This window comes from Pongo abelii, chromosome 4 (assembly GCF_028885655.2).
Source record: "Pongo abelii isolate AG06213 chromosome 4, NHGRI_mPonAbe1-v2.0_pri, whole genome shotgun sequence".
Lineage (NCBI taxonomy): Eukaryota > Metazoa > Chordata > Mammalia > Primates > Hominidae > Pongo > Pongo abelii.
Window position 1 is genome coordinate 79,107,793 of NC_071989.2, and position 18,342 is coordinate 79,126,134.

Genomic DNA, 18,342 nt, shown 5'->3' on the forward strand with positions numbered 1-18,342 from the left:
TCCACAGATGATTGTAATGTGCAGCCAGAATCAGGAACCACTAATTTAAAAGGCAAACATGGGCCTCTGAAAGTCTATGTTGTATATTGACTTAATTTGTTTATTCTTTCTTTTTTTCCCCCAGCCCAAGATTTCTCTACATTTGGCCAAATGCTCGTATCTCAGTGATGGGAGGAGAGCAGGCAGCCAATGTGTTGGCCACGATAGCAAAGGACCAAAGAGCCCGGGAAGGAAAGCAGGTCGGTGTCGTTTTCTCTTGTTTCTCTCTGGTTTTGCCTCTCACCATAAACACCCTGGAGCCAAGGAGCAGCGTGCCTGGAAGCCCTTGGTGTTCATGGCTGGGGACCTGGCGCACGCTGCCTGGCCATATTTAGACTGTGCCTCCCTGGAAGTTGTTCCAGCAAATCACATGATTTCTGTCCTTTATCTTTTTAAAGCCATTTCATTTGGGGTACTTTCTTTGTGGCCATTTAAAATTGTTTCAGAATTTCCAAGAAAATACTTTTTTATTATATTTTTATTTATTTTTTAAATTTTTGAGACAGAGTCTCACTGTGTCACCCAGGCTGCAGTGGAGTGCCGCAATCTCGGTTCACTGCAGCCTCCACCTCCTCGGTTCAAGCAATTCTCATGCCTCAGCTTCCTGAGAAGCTGGGATTACAGGTGTGTGCCACCACGCCAGGCTGATTTTTATATTTTTATTTATTTATTTATTTATTTATTTATTTATTTATTTATTTATTTTGAGACAGAGTCTCGCTTTGTCGCCCAGGCTGGTGTGCAGTGGCATGATCTCGGCTCACTGCAAGCTCCGCCTCCCAGGTTCACGCCATTCTTCTGCCTCAGCCTCCCAAGTAGCTGGGACTACAGGTGCCCATTACCACGCCTGGCTAATTTTTTTGTATTTTTAGTAGAGACGGGGTTTCACTGTGTTAGCCAGGATGGTCTCGATCTCCTGCCCTTGTGATCCACCCGCCTCGGCCTCCCAAAGTGCTGGGATTACAGGCTTGAGCCACCGCGCCCGGCCTAATTTTTGTATTTTTAGTAGAGACAGGGTTTCACTATGTTGGCCAGGCTGCTCTCAAACTCCTGACCTCAAGTGATCTGCCCACCTCCCAAAGTGCTGGGATTACAGGTGTGTGCCAGCGTGCCCAGCCAAGAAAACACTTTAGAAACTGACAGTAAGTATCTGAGGCATAAAGATGTTTGATTCTTAGTCATTTGTACTTAGTGAGATTTAAATAAGTCTGATGTACTACTTTGATTTTATGACCAAAAGCAGCAGAATTTTGTTCTTTCTATTTTACTTTTAGATTGTTGTTAAGGATACCCTGAGTGGGAGGGCTCCGTCATCTATTGAGAATTGAATAACATTATCCTGTGTATAAATGAAGAAAAATGGAAAGGGCAGTGGAAACTTGATGAAAGGCAGATCAGCAAGCGGCTGCTTTTAAAATGAATTCTTTTCTTTGTGTCTCTGTTGGAGATTGTTTTGAAATTTTGCATTAATTTTTATTAGTTACAACTTTTAACTCCTGCGTAAGCACCAAGTATGAAGATGATGGATGTGTGTTCCTGAAGTTGCTTAGGTGCACTGTTGTCTCATTATGGGAAGGGATGGAATGGAGGGAGCCCTGTCTGCTCTGTGCAGGAATCATCAGGTCTTCCACCTAGATTGTGGAGTGAGGTACTGCCTCCCTGAATGCATCCACCCATGCCTCACATCCCTAGTTGTCTTTTCCAAGCACTCGGAACTCTGGAGACTTACATTGAGGTTTCAGATTCACTTAGTACCTACTAGTATCAAAGGAAACAGATAGCTTTGCTTTTGTGCGAGTGGTTGGGGTGTGGGGGTGTGGTTGGGGGAGGTGGGATATGAAATTCTACCTGATACTTCAAAGACATGTCTGAAACTCTATGAAGCCTAGCATGGTGATCTCTTATTAAGTAGTTGTTCTTTGATTACTTCAATATACAGATACTTGAATTCATTCATTTTTATATAGGAAAAGAAAGCACAGTGTGTTAATGGTTCTCCCTCAGAATTCATGACCTAGAAAGTGATATTAAGGTATTAGCATATTTACATAAAAGAAGGTAGAGTTCATTTGAAATAAGTCTTTGTTTCTGGTGTCGAGTTGCTTTTTGAGTTGAAAGTATTTTTCAGGGTTTCAAATTAAGTTCTGAAGATTTTTACATCTGAATTAATTATCACTTGATCCTTGTAATACTGATGGGAAGGCTGTGAAATTCTTAATTAGGGGAAAATATCTCTCAGTTCTCTGGGAACTTGACTGAAAGGGTTATTCAAGATTTGGTTGGTATTTTACCCCTTTAAGCTTAAACATTTAAGCTTAAGTTTTAAATTTTGGCTATTTTAAATGAGAATCTCATACTTTTCCACGTTCTTAACTGGAGGTTGCTAAGTGTAATGCAGCCCTTTTGTTGGGTTGTATAATTCACATCTATTATTGTACCTTGCTGTGATACACAGTACCCTGGGTTTTCACCTTACGTGAAATAGCCTCAGGATATTGTCTCTGTTAGGAGAGATGGGATGGGGCACTAACTTGATACTCATGTCTTAGGTGAGAGCATGTATGTTAATGATCACTTGTAATTTATACATCACCATGCACATGTTAGATGTAACATTATTATTCATGAAATCTGTTGTTTCTTTTGAATTGCGATGATCTAAACAGGGCCAGTTGTTCACTGAAGCTGACTTACTCATGGCCTCTTTTCCTTTAGTTCTCCAGTGCTGATGAAGCGGCTTTAAAAGAGCCCATCATTAAGAAGTTTGAAGAGGAAGGAAACCCTTACTATTCCAGTGCAAGGTGGGGGCCAGAACATCACTAACTCTCTGATGGGTGCAGATGGCAGTCAGGGGAACAGCTTTACAGAGCTCTATGTAGTCGAGATGGTCCAGCATTCATAGGAACTAGAAAATAACATTTGGACACACTTAATTTTGTACTGTTGTTTCTTTACAATGTGAATGGCTACTGCTGAAATGCCACCCCTCCTCCCAGCATCCCTGCGCTGTGGACTCACCACCACTGGTCTGATTCCTGCTTCCCTTGTCTTGCCCCTAGTTGAGGTGTCTGGGGCCTGGAGGGGTCCTGCAGCCCGAGGTGGGCCATGCTAGGAGCCGAGAATAAGTTATAAGCTTGGCTGTGTTACTTCAGTAGTTCTAATTTTTGCTTAAAAACTCCTCTCCTTGATCATTTTGTTTTTACCCCATTTTAAGCATGAGATTGGTTGAACACTTACTGGCATTTGTTGACAAGTATGCTTGTACGTTTGAAAGGTGATTAGTCACCGCCAGGGTCTGTGTGTCAGCGCCAAATAATTACCTCACAGACCATTGCCGCTGTTGGCTCTGTTTGTTTCTTACACCACTTAATGAGGTAATAAATTATCACGCCTGTCCCAGCTGAAGACCTGCTGGTGCCTGCTTTCAGATCTTTCTTCAACAACTTTAGTGTTCTGCATTCTGAAGACTAATCTAAGCTTCATGTCTTCCTTTCATCCCTTGGGCAGATGGAAAAAAGAAAGTAACTCTTTCTGCATCTTGTAAAATTAGCTTATGTTGTAATTTATGCTGGCGAAGGCAAACTGGAGAGGAGAGGGGAGAGAAAAGAAAATCAGGCCAGGCACAGTGGCTCACACTTATAATCCCAGCACTTTGAGAGGCCAGGGCGAGCGGATTGCTTGAGCCCGGGAGTTCGAAACCAGCGGGGCAACATGGCGAGACCCAGTCTCTACAAAAAATATACAAAAATTAGCCAGGCGTGATGGTGTGCACCTGTAGTCCCAGCTGCTCAGGAGGCTGAGGCAAGCAGATCAGTTGAACCTGGGAGGTCAAGACTGCAGTGAGCCGAGATCATGCCACTGTGCTCTAGCCTGGGTGACAGAACAAGGCCCTATCTCAAAAAAAAAAAAAAGCAAAAGTTAGAGTCCATTACAATCATTTGAATGGTTCCTTGGTGGATACAAAGACAAAACATACTGATTTTCAAGAACATAATTAGTTTGAGGAGATAAATAATACCATTTGGGTATGTGTATGTGTTTTTGTTTTTGTTTTCTTTAAAGACAGAGTCTCACTCTGTTGCCCAGGTTGGAGTGCAATGACGTAATCTCAGCTCACTGCAATCTCTGCCTCCCAGACTCAAGCGATCCTCTTGCATCGGCCTCCAAAGCTGGGACTACAGGCATGTGCCACCACGCCTGGCTAATTTTTTTGTATTTTTTGTGGAGATGGGGTTTCACCATGTTGGCCAGGCTGGTCTTGAATGCCTGAGCTCAAGTGATCCTGCCTCGGCCTCCCAAAGTGCTAGGATTACAGGTGTGAGCCACCTGTAATCGTGGCTGGCCAGCATTTGGGAATTTTTAAAGGTTTTTTGCCAAATATATATTTTTACAAACAAATTTACAGGTATATTTTATTGTGGTGGTTTGATTCATTTAATTAAGAACAAAATATTTTATAGTCTTTGAGAGCTAAACAGGTTCCTGATTTTATCATCGTGTAAACAGACATATAGTAGCCAGTAAATGGAAAGAAGCAATAGAAAGCCGTATAAGAGGTTTGAGGTGAAATATAAAATATATATTGTTAAGCTTTTCTATAGTTTTTTTTTTCCACATAAGATTTTGACTGAAATACACAGGGACAGCTGAAATATTAAAGTTTGAAAAATTGTGTATTTTGTGTGAGTCGTTAGCTTGTTTTTCAGCCCTGGCTAAGATAAGTCATCTCTTGAGAAAGATTGCATCTTTTATTATTTTCATACTAACATTATTATTATTTTTTAATGGATTACATTCAAGGCAGAAGAGTAAATGGCCCAGAGAGACTTATCTTTGGAAATAAATGTTAACAGAAAGTAAAGTTTTCTGTGGATCTGTAGATTTTTTTTTTTTTTTTTTGAGACAGAGTTTCTTGTTGCCCAGGCTGGAGTGCAATGGCATGATCTCGGCTCACCGCAACCTCTGCCTCCTGGGTTCAAGGGATTCTCCTGCCTCAGCCTCCCGAGTAGCTGGGATTACAGGCATGTGCCACCACGCCTGGCTAATTTTGTATTTTTAATAGAGATGGGGTTTCTCCATGTTGGTCAGGCTGGTCTCAAACTCCCAACCTCAGGTGATCCACCTGCCTTGGCTTCCCAAAGTACTGGGATTACAGGCGTAAGCCACCGCACCTGGCCAGATCTGTAGATGTTTAACCCTTCAGTTGAAGCAGCTGGTGGCATGGAGACAGCAGCTTTCTTTCAAAGCTGAAAGGATTTCCAAGCCAGTTTATAGTACCTTCCTTGGGTTTAGTAAATCTCAGCTTCACAGTAAAATTCCCTGGCCTGCTTAGGTTTGAACATGGCTAGATCTGTCTTTTCAGAGACAGAGCTTGTCATTATCAGTTACTGGAACCTACAATGTTTTCCTTAATCCTAATAGATTACATATGTAGTGTGCCAATTTGCTTCTGCTCAGTTGTTTTTATAATCAGACTTTTATCAGGCATTTCATTAGTGCCTCTTACCTGGGGCAGTCTTTTTAATGAACATTATTAAGCAGCCTCTTCATCACCATGCTTGCTGTGCTGCAGGCTTCAGAGGGAGTGTAATCAATTCACCTGGTTGCAGATGACAAGACTGGCTTTCTTTTTGTTGGGTGTTGATACTTTAGGGTCCCTATTATGAATGAATGTTTTATGAGCAAAGATTTGATTCATGTCTGTCAATGTAAGAATGGTTTAATAATTGATGCCAGGTTCAGATACTGAAGGGAGTTTATATAAAAAAAGCAAACTGCCACCTACTAATAACCTTTAAAAAGTAATATTTCTCAGTCATTTTTCCTTATACATTTGAGGTTGTCAGTGGAAAGGAAACTAAAATTTCTACTTAAAAGTTTCTTCTGCAAGCAGTTTAAAGTTACTGTTTTTCCTATTGTAGCAAAAAATAAAGACCTACATTTGAAGGTATCTATTTTATTAATAAAATGTACTGAAGCCGGCCAGGTGTGGTGGCTCACGCCTGTAATCGCAGCACTTTGGGAGGCTGAGGTGGGCGGATCACCTGAGGTCGGGAGTTTGAAACCGGCCTGGCCAACATGGTGAAACCCGGTCTCTTCTACATATACAAAAATTAGCCAGGTGTGGTAGCGCACTCCTGTAATACCAGCTGCTAGGGAGGCTGAGGCAGGAGAATTGCTTGAACCCAGAGGGCGGAGGTTGCAGTGAACTGAGATCATGCCACTGCACTGCACTCCAGCCTGGGTGACAGAGCGAGACTCCATCTCAAAAATAATAATAATAATAAATAAAATAAAATGTACTGAAGCCTATTCAATAATTTTCATAGTTTCTTAAGAGTTTGGATGGGGGTTGGGGAATATACATTTTCCAGTAAAGTTTGAGGTTATTACCTGGGTATATGTGGTTCTGCCTATTAATGACAGAATACACCAACTTGGCTTATATATTTGTGTGGGAAGAAAAGGAACAGGAAAATTTTTCCCGAATAAGTAAACGTATTGTCAAATTAGGGGTTACTCTGAGATCTCTTGTAAAAGTAGTTCCTTAAGGCTTAAGCCTGACATGACATTCTGTGGTGGCCTGGGATGAAAGTCGTATCATTTTTTTCCACATTTTCCCCCTCTGTCTTGAACATAGTTTCTGTTGTGAGATTATGTTACATGGATGCTAATCAGTAGATCCATATATTACCTGAAGGAAAACTTCCTTGGCATTTCTGCACATGGAGAGTGTATAAATGGTAGTTTGGTGGTAAATTCGTAACTCTTTTTTTGTTCTTTTGTCAGGGTGTGGGATGATGGGATCATTGATCCAGCGGACACCAGACTGGTCTTGGGTCTCAGTTTTAGTGCAGCCCTCAACGCACCAATAGAGAAGACTGACTTCGGTATCTTCAGGATGTAACTGGAATGAAGGATGTTTTCTGTTGGACATGTACCAAAAATTAACACATGTAGTAGCCTTAAAATTTTAGACTTCTCGAACATGAGGCTATTACAGTAATTTTTTTAACACTGTGCATTGTACTTTTGCACCTTAAAAAAATCAATGAGGATATTTATTTAATGAACGTCAATTCCTTTTAAATTTTCTTAGAGAAATTTCTCTGTGGCTCAGTTTTACCACCCATAAAGCGGAGATGGTAATTTACAGATATCCTTTCTGACCCACAAAGTATGAAAAGTTCTGTAATCTGTAAACTCAGTTCTGTAATCTGTATTATTGAGATGATTAATATAAAGTTGTATTTTCACTGAAATGATTGTTTTGCTGGTTATGCTTGGTGATATTTTAGCGGGCTTATTTTTGAAAGGCATCTGTTACTTCAGTGGCATAAAGTGCCCTCACACTGCTGTGCAGCCATCACCACCATTCATCTCCAGAATTTGTTCTCTGTCCCAAATTGAAACTATACCATTCAAACAATAGCGCTCCCCATTTCCCCCTCCCCCGAGCCCATGACATCTCCTTATTTTTTTTTTTTCTTGAGACAGGGTGTTTCTCTGCTGCCCAGGCTGGAGTGCAGTGGCGTGATCTCGGCTCACTGCAGCTTCCACCTCCCGGGTTCAAGCGATTCTTGTGCCTCAGCCTCCCAAGCAGTTGGGACTATAGGCATGCGCCACCACACCCAGCTAAGTTCTGTATTTTTAGCCGAGACAGGATTTCACTATGTTGCCCAGGCTGGTCTTGAACTCCTGACCTCAAGTGATCCACCCACCTCGGCCTCCCAAATTGCTGGGATTACAGGCGTGAGCCACCGCACCTGACCACATCTCCTTATTCTTAAATGTATGTGTTTCTCATGGTTTGATTTATTCTTGCTGGGCCATTTCAGCCCCTGTCATGGCTTCACTTGCCATCTAAATGCAGATGATTACTGCCTTGACAGTTCTTAACCCAGCTCTCCCCTGAGCTGCAGGCCTTGATATCCAGTAGGTCTACTGGACATCTGTACTGGTTGTTGTGGAGGAACCTCTGGCTTGCTCATTAAGTCCTACTGATTTTCACTATCCCCTGAATTTCCCCACTTATTTTTGTCTTTCACTATCACAGGCCTTAGAAGAGGTCTACCTGCCTGCAGTCTTACCTAGTCCAGTCTACTCCCTGGAGTTAGAATGGCCATCCTGAAGTGAAAAGTAATGTCACGTTAGTCCCTTCAGTGATTTCTTGTAGAAGTGCCAATCCCTGAATGCCACCAAGATCTTAATCTTCACATCTTTAATCTTATCTCTTTGACTCCTCTTTACACAGGAGAACGGCTCCAGCTGTTCTAGCTCTCTTTCAGTTCTTTGAACCTTCCCACCTTAGGGTCTATAAGGTTCCCTCTGCCCAAATTGTTCTACTCTCCCTTCTTCTCTAACACATCCTTCAGTTTAAGCACTTGCTTCTCTCAGTTTAAACTCCACTTCCTTAGGGATGTCTCTGTGACCTCCCTGTGCTGGATTAGCTTCCCTACTCTATGCTCTTGTAAAACACTACTTCCTTTGTCATAAACTCATCATTTTACTATAAACATTAATATTGTCCTCCTGCTAGAATGTAAGCTCTGTGAGAGCAAGGATTCTCCCATTTACCCTGTACCTCCAATGCCTGGCACTTGTAGGTGCTCAAATATTTGTTGAATGAATGAAAAATCCATATTGTAATTGATGTCCTCTGGCCACATAGTTTTAAAATTAGGTGATTGATTATATGACCGAATAGAACTATCAAATGTTTTCCTAATAAAGTAAATATTTCAAACATTTGTGTGTGATATTTAATATTTTAAACATTTGTGTGTGATGTTCAATGTGTATCAGGAAGTCAATTTAGTTTTTGTGGGGAGAATACAGATAGATGATCAAATTCAGTGGTAGGTTACATTTTCAGAAGAAATACATTAAGTATATTAAAATAGTAATATTAAAATTTTAATGAAAATACGCATCTATGTCAAAACAAAATGATTTTCTATATAAAGACTAGGTAGTATTCCTTTGGTAGGAACCATTAACAAGTCAAGGATTCATGGATATTTTAGGACTGCTTTTGCCTTTCTGGGAAGAAACTGGCCATCAATAAAACCACATTTAAGTGAATTGGATTTTTTTTTATTTTTCTAGAGGCAGGGTGTTGCTATGTTGCCCAGGCTGGACTCGAACTCCTAGGCTCAAGCAATCCTCCTGCTTCAGCCTCCCAAGTAGCTGGGACTACAAGCTTGCACCACTACGCCTTGCTCTATTTTGTATATTTTATCCAACAATAAACATTTATAATTATCTTACCAAAATAGGTAATACTTTTTAAACATTTTGACTATCATAAATATGAATTCCAGCAAGGATAATATGAGCTACTTGGAATTTGAAGAAATATACAACAAGTTAGTCTCTAAATTTGCCCCTGGTGGTAGTTAAAGAATGAAAAAGACAAGATTACTTCTATTTTGCAGTTTATAAGAAATGTATTTTCAAATCGAATTTGTTAAAAAGAAAAAAAAAGCACTTCTGCACCAGCAGAAGGCACTATTGAGTGTTTGAGTGACACTTCATCATTTGCCAACATGCTTATGTGCATGTCTCTCCGGAGAGAGGCCATATGTTTCCTTCACAGGGATACATCAAAGCAGGTTTTGGAATGATTTCATTAATAAGATTATTTTTGAGAGGCCACATTAGTTCTAAAATGCATTGAGATTGGTTTTATGGAAGATCAAATCTCCACTAAGAGTCTTAGCAATTTTTTTTTTCTTAGTGATCCTTTAATAATTGGTTCTGAAGTTTCATATATGGAAAAATGGCAAGAAGATGAACTAGATTATCATAGCCTAGTGTCATTCATAACATTTCTCTTAAAATATTACAGTTAAGTACAATTAATATTTAATGATGACATAGATTTTAATTATTTTTGACAAAAAGTTTTGTGCGTTTCCACTAAACACTTAAAAATGGTTTGTTTCAGCAGGGCACCCCAGCTTAACACCTGTAGTCCCAGCACTTTAGGAGGCTGAGGCAGGAGGATTGCTTGAGCCCAGCAGTTGGAGGACAGCCTGGGCAACATAGCAAGACCCTGTCTCTACTAAATAAATAATAAATAAATAGTGCTTTTATTTCATGTGCTTCAAATTCTCTTGTATCTGGAATCAGGATCCTGAGGAGTAAGTTGTTCTTAGGGATGAATGAAATTTCTATGCCCCTTTTACCTTTCTAGGCAAATGTACATTCCATCAAGTTGACTGTGTAATTTATCATCCACGTTGGGGCTTTTGAGAGTGAGAAAAAGGGGGTCTTAATAATAACTACACTGGGAAACAGGTCTAAACTGGGACCAACTCATTCCAGTTTGAACTGGGATGTGTGCTTGCTGCCTGTAACATCATCATGACTGAATACTTTGGCTGCATATCAGCTTTTGAGAATTCTTAAAAGCCTTCGCTCCAGATACCTGCTTCATGACTTTTAATATAGATTTCAGTATGATACCAGTCACATAATATGTGCGCATTAGCATTCTAGGGGGTCATTTAATTGACCCTAGAGGAGAGTTTCCCATAGGGCGGGGATGATTTTGTTTCCCAGCTGTTAGTTTTCTGAGATCAGTGGTTCAATATGTCTGGCAGCTTTGTCTTTCACAAACCAAGTCACATGTTTGTGCTACTTTTTAGGATAAGCATGAGAAGCATCTTTCAGGGAGAATAAGGTCTTAGAAGGTGATGATTTCACAGAGAAGTTATTGCAAGGAAAATATACCCGGAACCAGATGTTAGAAGTAAGCTGGAGGAGAAAAAAATTTTTTTTTTTTTTTTGAGTCAGGGTCTCGCTCCAGTGCCCAGGCTGGAGTGCAGTGGCGTGATCTTGGCTCACTGCAGCCTCTATCCCCTGGGCTCAAGTGATCCTCTCACCTCAGCCTCCTGAGTAGCTGGGACTACAGGCACATGCCATCACGTCCGGCTAATTTTTGTATTTTGTAATTTTTCTGTTAGTAGAGATGGGTTTTCGCCATGTTGCCCAGGCTGGCTTCAAACTCCTGGACTCAAGTGACCCGCCTGCCTCGGCCTCCAAAAGTGCTGGAATTATAGGCATGAACCATTGTGCTCAATGGAGAAAAACAATTTTTTTTAAGTGTAATTCAGTAGGTGTTGATTGTAAGAAGTGAACTCAGAAGAAAAACAGGTAGAATTTTAGAATACTCAGACTAATTTTAAACGTTTCTGTAGAAAATGTATTCAACATTTTTCAGCCACAGCACTGTTAATGACATTCCTTTATCTACAGGATAATTAGAAATAATTTTTGTCTTAAAGTTATTTGTAATTTAAAAATCTAACAATGTTACTTGTAGAAAATTTAGGAAGACAAAGTGAAGAAAATAAAGTGGAAAAAAAAAAGCTTCATAATCTCACTACCTAGAGATAACTGCTGCTATTAATATTTTTCATGTACTAGTCTTTTTCTATCTTTAAGTTTTTTTTTTGCAAAAATACTGTGCTACATGTTATTCTGTAATCTGATTTCACTTAATGTATTGTAAATATATTGACCTGTTTACATGAAATTTAATATTCTGCAAATTTTTTTTCTTTTTTGAGACGGAATCTCACTCTGTTACCCAGGCTGGAGTGCAGTGGCGTGATCTCGGCTCACTGCAACCTCCATCTCCCGGGTTCAAGCGATTCTCCTGCCTCAGCTTCCTGAGTAGCTAGGACTACAGGCGCGCCTCACCACACCCAGCTAATTTTTATATTTTTAGTAGAGACGGGGTTTCACCATGTTGGCCAGGCTGGTCTCAAACTCCTGACCTCAGGTGATCCACCCACTTTGGCTTCCCAAAGTGCTGGAATTACAGGTGTGAGTCACCGCACCCAGCCTAATATTCTGCAATAATTCTGATGTTGCACGATAATACAGTGCATGAATCCTCCCTTTGATTTAACTACTCCCCTACTGTTGTACATGTAGGTTTTTTCTGGTTTCCCACATTACAGATAATGCTGCAGAGAACATCTGTTTAGTTTCTTTACATATCTGTGATTATTAGGATACATTTTTAGCAATGGTGTTGTTGGATAAAAGTGTACAGGTTAAAGTATACACAGACCTTTAAGACTTGTTGGTAAGTTTTGCTCTATAAGTGTACATTATGGTATTGCTGGATGTAATGGTTACCCTGGTGTTTTTAGATACAGAAATATCTTCCCATAGAATTAAATTGTTTAGCATAAACCAATGTTTTCTTTCATTGTTAAAAGTTGTGTCTAGGCTGGGGCATGGTGGTTCATGCCTGTAATCCCAGCACATTGGGAGGCTGAGGCAGGCAGATCGTGTGAGCCCAGGAGTTTGAGACCAACCTGGGCAACATGGTGAAACCCTGTCTCTACAAAAAAATAAAAATAAAAAATTAGCTAGGCATGCTAGTGTGTGCCTGTATTCCCAGCTACTCAGAAGGCTGAGGTGGGAGATCACTTGAGCCCAGGAGGTCAAGGCTGCAGTGAACTGTGATCGTGCCACTGCACTCCAGCCTGGGCAACAGAGCGAGATCCTGTCTCAAAAAAAAAAAGCTGTGTCTAAGTGACCATGTCACATTAGCAACGAGTTATGAAGACTGAGCATTAATGCATGGGAGGTCATGGTTGTGGAGAGAACACTGGGCGGGGTGTGGACCAGTTTCGCTCTAGTTCAGCTACTAACGCGCTGTATGAACCTGAGGAGGATGGGAGGGGATTAAAATCAGCCTTTCTGGCCTAGCAATTGTTTTCCTTCCCTCCTTCTACATGCCTAAGTCTTTTCTCCACCTCTCCAGATTCCCTCTTTCTCTGCTAGTGGTTGGTGCTAGGGAAGGTGGGCTGAGGGGTGAGGACTGGAGGGAAGGGTAGCTAGAGTATGCTGAGAGCCTTTTTTATTCCACAGGAAAGCATGTACCTCAGGGCTCGGTGGGACTCATGGTGGCAATCATTTACCAGGAAGACCCATTCTCCAGTTGGTCACAGCTTGTTTTGTTCAAATGAGCATACATTTACCGAGGGCTCACTATGTGTTGGGCTTTGGGATGGTACACAAAGATAAGAAGACGTGGCTCCTGGCCTGGTGCAGTATCTGGTCAGTGACTTGAGGGTTATCTTCAGCCTCTTGGTACCCCTCTGTCTTCTTTTGGTAACTGTACTTTCATTCTCCTTTGGGAACTACCCCTCTCCTGTTCTGCACAGTCTTGGCCAGCGTGGCAAGCAAAGAGCCCTGGACACCAAGGGCTGGACACATGTTGAGGCTTGGCCAGGTGGACTCTCTCAAGTGCTTTGACTCATTAGCAGAGAGACAAAGATGGAAGACGAACGACCCTGAGTTCAAGTAGACCTGAAGAAGCTGTTTGTTCACTCACCTCTGCTCCAGGGTCCCTGGCACAACCCTGATTACTGAGAATCTGTGGGTCAGAGGCATCTGTATCCTTCCAACAATCTTATTTATTGATTTATTTAGCAGAGTCATGTTTCAATGCTTGTAGCAACCAACCCTACCTGGCAACATGTTCTTCTGCAAGCCAGAGGTTACAGTAAGTCACTCTATGTTTTCAAACTTGGTGAAAGAACGATGGTATAGACAGAAGAGTAAACTGAGAATTTTGGTCCTCAAATACACAGAGCATTCAAAGGAGGAGGGTTGTGGCTTCTCACCACCATCCCCAGTGAGGATGGATTGAATGTTTATTTTTTAAATGTAATTAGTTAAGATTGATTGAGACAGGGGCTTTCTCTGTCACCCAGGCTGGAATGCAGTGACATGATCATAGCTCACTGCAGCCTTAAACTCCTGGGCCCAGGGATCCTGCCATCCAGCCTCCTGAGTAGCTTACAGGCATGGGCCACCATGTGGGGCTTCTGGATCAAGGGTTTAAATTGTCACAAGGGCAACTCAATTTATTGCAATGTTTTGATCACTGAAACATGTCACTGAGCAAGATGTTAGGTTACTTTTAATTGGAAATCTGGCTAAAAATCTGAAAGTCTACCACTGGGGATAGTTTAAAGACAACCACACCAGGAGACAGAAGGTAGTGACTTCTTGGGTAGTCTTAAGTGGCTTTTGTATAGCCTTAAGGCCACAGTGATGGTCTTATGAATGATAAATGAATTGTTGCCCAGGTTGGTCTTGAACTCCTGAGGTCAAGTGATCCGCCAACCTCAGCCTCCCACAGTGCTAGGAGCGACTGCACCCAGCCCAGAATGTGCATTGCTAACAAGTTTTCAGCTGACACTGATGCTGCTGGTCTGGGGATCATGCTCTGAGAACCACCACTCTCAATGATCTCTAAATCCCTTCCTAGCTCCAAAATGTTAGGATCCTAAGATAAATTTCTGCTTTGGTGATATTATCATTCTTGCATATTTGCTAGGTAATTGTACATTTCTCTCTCCCATTTTCAGGGAAGGCTGAGTTTGTATTAACTTTTCGGTAAGTAAGTGTTCTTTTAGATCAGTGATTCACAGCCCAGACTGCACATTAGAATCACTTGAGAAACTTTGAGTAAGAAAAATCCTGACCAGGTGCGGTGGCTCACGCCTATAATCCCAGCACTTCGGGAGGCTGAGGGGGGCGGATCATGAGGTCAGGAGATTGAGACCATCCTGGCCAACATGGTGAAACCCCGTTTCTACTAAAAATATGAAAATCAGCTGGTGTGGTGGCGCATGCCTGTAATACCAGCTACTCGGGAGGCTGAGGCATGAGAATCGCTTGAACCCAGGAGGTGGAGGTTGCAGTGAGCCGAGATCATGTCACTGCACTCCAGCCTGGCAACAGAGCAAGAAATCTGTCTCAAAAAAAAAAAAAAAAAAAGAAAGAAAAAGAAAAAATCCTGAGGCCCTGGCTGCATGCCAGGTGAACTAAACAGACCTACCTGTTCAGGTTAGGACCCAGGTATCGGTAGTTTTTAAAACGCTCTCAAGTGACTCTGATGTGCAGTCAAAGTTGAGAATCACTTCACAGGAGAAAGCTAGATCAGTAGATTTCAAAATGGGCACCTGTTCATTTTAAGACACTTTCATGAATTTAAAATCTTAAATTTTACATTGTGTATAGTTTTTCCAGATAGAGCTCACAGTGCAGATAAAAGTTGACCTTATTTTGGTTTCTTGACCTACCTCATTTCAGGCAAACTGCTGAAAGTGGGTACCGGTAGCTAAACATTTCTAAAGAGATCCCTGGTGATGGAAAGAAATGAGATCAGAGCAAAAACAAACAAGCAAAGACAGAAGGATTTTATATAATGGGGCTTCACAGTAGCTGGCATTTTGCTTCCAAAGGATCATCTCCAGAGTCATTTCTTTCTGCTCTCGTGGCTTTGTTGTAACTTCTTGGTGGATTAAACAGAGGGTTTAGGTCTCTGAGGATTCTTGTCCATTCATTTCCAACTGACCATGACTAGACTTTTAAAAAAGGGAATATTAGGCCAGGTGCAGTGGCTCACACCTGTAATCCTAGCACTTTGGGAGGCCAAGGTGGATGGATGGCTTGAGCTCAGGAGTTCGAGACCAACCTGGCCAACATGGTGAAGCCCCGTCTTTACTAAAGATACAAAAATTAGCCATGTGTGGTGGTGCTTGCCTGTAGTCCCAGCTACTTGGGAGGCTGGGGTGGGAAGATCACTTGAGCCTGGGAGAAGGAGGTTGCAGTGAGCTGAGATTATGCCACTGCACTCCAGCCTGGGTGACAGAGTGAGACCCCTGTCTGAAAAATAGAATAAAATAAAATAAAATAAAATAAAATAGGAAATATTCATCACCAACATGGATGACTGATAACTTGAGATTATTATCTTTTTTTTTTTGAGACAGAGTCTTGCTCTGTCACCCAGGCTGGAGTGCAGTGGCACGATCTCAGCTCACTGCAACCTCCACCTCCCGGGTTCATGCTATTCTTCTGCCTCAGCCTCCCGAGTAGCTGGGACTACAGGTGCCCACCACCACGCCCTGCTAATTTTTTTGTATTTTTTAGCAGAGACGGGGTTTCACTGTGTTAGCTAGGATGGTCTTGATCTCCTGACCTCGTGATCCACCGCCTCGGCCTCCCAAAGTACTGGGATTACAGGCGTGAGCCACTGGGCCCTGCCATCTTTTTGTTTTTTATTGTGGTAAAATACATATAACATAAAATTTACCTTCATAACCATTTTTAAATGTACAACTCAGTGGCATTAAGTATTAATACATTCACATTGTTGTGCCACTATCACCGCCATCCATCTCCAGAACTTTTTCCTCATCCCAAACTGGAACTCTGTACCTATTAAAAAGTCACTCCCCATTCTCTCCTTCTCTTCAGGCCCTGGTAACCACTATTGTACTCTCTATCTCTGTGGATTTGCCTATTCTACCTCATATGAGTGGAGTCATACAGTATTTGTCCTTTTGTGTCTGGCTTATTTCACGGAGTATAATGTCATCAAGGTTCATCTAGAGATTATTTTTTGATCAAATATATTCGTGTCACAATTAAATTGGGTCCATAAAGATGTCAGTCTCATTTCAGTTAAACAAACACACAAGTGATGAAGAGAGCAATTATTTCCCCAGCGCTTTTAGGAAGCCCCTGGGATGGGCTGGTGTGGTGTGCATTTAGTCCTGCTCCTGGCAACTGTATCCTCTTACTTGCTCAGTCCAGAAACGTGAGTGTCATTGTGATTCTTTCCTCTCTCTTACCCTGACATTCAATTGCTCAATAAATCTCATTGATTCTGCCTCACCAAAAGCTAAGTCCTCCTCTGTTATCACTGAACTAGCCTCCGGGTAGGCCTTTATTCTCCCTTGGATCAGTGTAGAGCCCCCTAACCAGTTTCTCTGGTTAACGGCCATCAGCCATTATTTCATGAATTCACGCAGCAAATATACTGCATGAACATTTCTCATCTGGCCTTGAGCCTGTCTCTTCAATTACCATTTTCTGCATAACCCCTTGAGCCATCTGTCTCAAACAGATCTGATTTTGCGCAAGTATGTCTGACTCCAGAGCCACGCTTTCCCCAGTCCACTCACAGCCTCACAATAAAGGATGGAATAAAGATTCAAGACTCTTGACAGGTTAAATCAAGGGCTCAGAACAACAAGATGAAATTTAAGAGTAATAAATACAGAATCCTATCTCTAAACTTAGGAAAATAAAGAGCTTACATACATTCGTCTCTCTCTCCTTTCATTTTTTTTTTTTTTTTAATAGAGTCTCACTCTGTCACCCAGGCTGGAGTACAGTGGCACGATCTCAGCTCTCTGCAACCTCCACCTCCTGGGTTCAAGTGATTCTCATGCCTCAGCCACTCAAAGAGCTGAGATTACAGGCACATGCCACCGCACCTGGCTAATTTTTATATTTTCAGTAGAGGCAGCCTTTCCCCATGTTGGCCAGGCTGGTCTCTAAGTCCTGACTTCAGGTGATCTGCCTGCTTTGGCCTCCCAAAGTGCTGGGATTATAAGCATGAGACGCCGCACCAGGCCTTTTAAAAAAATTTTCGAAATGGAATCTCACTATGTTGCCCAGGCTGGACTTGAACTTTTGGGCCTCAGCCTCCTGAGTAGCTGACAGGTGTGTGCCACCACATCCAGCTTAGCTGTCCATATTTTAGACTGTATTAATTAAAAAAATGTATCCTGATCATGGGCCATAATAATCTCTATTCTTTGGGCTGATTATTGCCTTCAGCTCTGTAAGTCATATTCTTGGAAGAATATTAACCAACTAGAGGGCGTGCGGGGCAGTGGTTCTGAAGCCTCAGTAATGCCCCGTGGCTGTACTAGGAGAGTATATAAAATATAGAGATTCCTGGGACCTACCCCTGGATATTTTCAGGTGATTCTAATACATATCTTAGATTGGGTATCACTGATCTGGAGGACACGAACGACATGATGGTGAAGATACTGAAGGAAGTGGGTGTTTAGCCTAGAAGGAAAGGACATGGGGAGGTGAAAATAGGCATTTCTAATCTCTGAAGCTCTGTTATTTGTAAGTTAAGATGGCAGAATGAGGAGAAGGTGTGGTGTTCAGGGAAGTTTTCATAAGAATTTAGTAATACTGGCTGGACTCGGTGGCTCACGCCTGTAATCCCAGCACTTTGGGAGGCCGAGGTGGGCGGATCACGAGGTCAGGAGATCAAGACCATCCTGGCTAACACGGTGAAACCCCGTCTCTACTAAAAATACAAAAAATTAGCCAGGCAAGGTGGCGGGCGCCTGAAGTCCCAGCTACTCGGGAGGCTGAGGCAGGAGAATGGCATGAACCCAGGAGGCGGAGTTTGCAGTGAGCCGAGATCACGCCACGGCACTCCAGCCTGGT

General features: G+C 42.0%; 1 protein-coding gene across 1 annotated transcript in view; it reads left to right on the top strand.

Moving 5' to 3' along the window:
* MCCC2 (methylcrotonyl-CoA carboxylase subunit 2) overlaps positions 1–8,787 on the top strand; it is a 66,075-nt gene extending 57,288 nt beyond the window's left edge. Inside the window, exons 15-17 of the mRNA XM_024247575.3 lie at positions 125–239; positions 2,755–2,840; positions 6,829–8,787. Of these exons, the coding sequence (XP_024103343.2) occupies positions 125–239; positions 2,755–2,840; positions 6,829–6,946 (319 nt within the window). The 3' untranslated portion in view covers positions 6,947–8,787. The remainder of the gene's footprint in view (positions 1–124; positions 240–2,754; positions 2,841–6,828) is intronic.
* Positions 8,788–18,342: the final 9,555 nt, after the last annotated feature.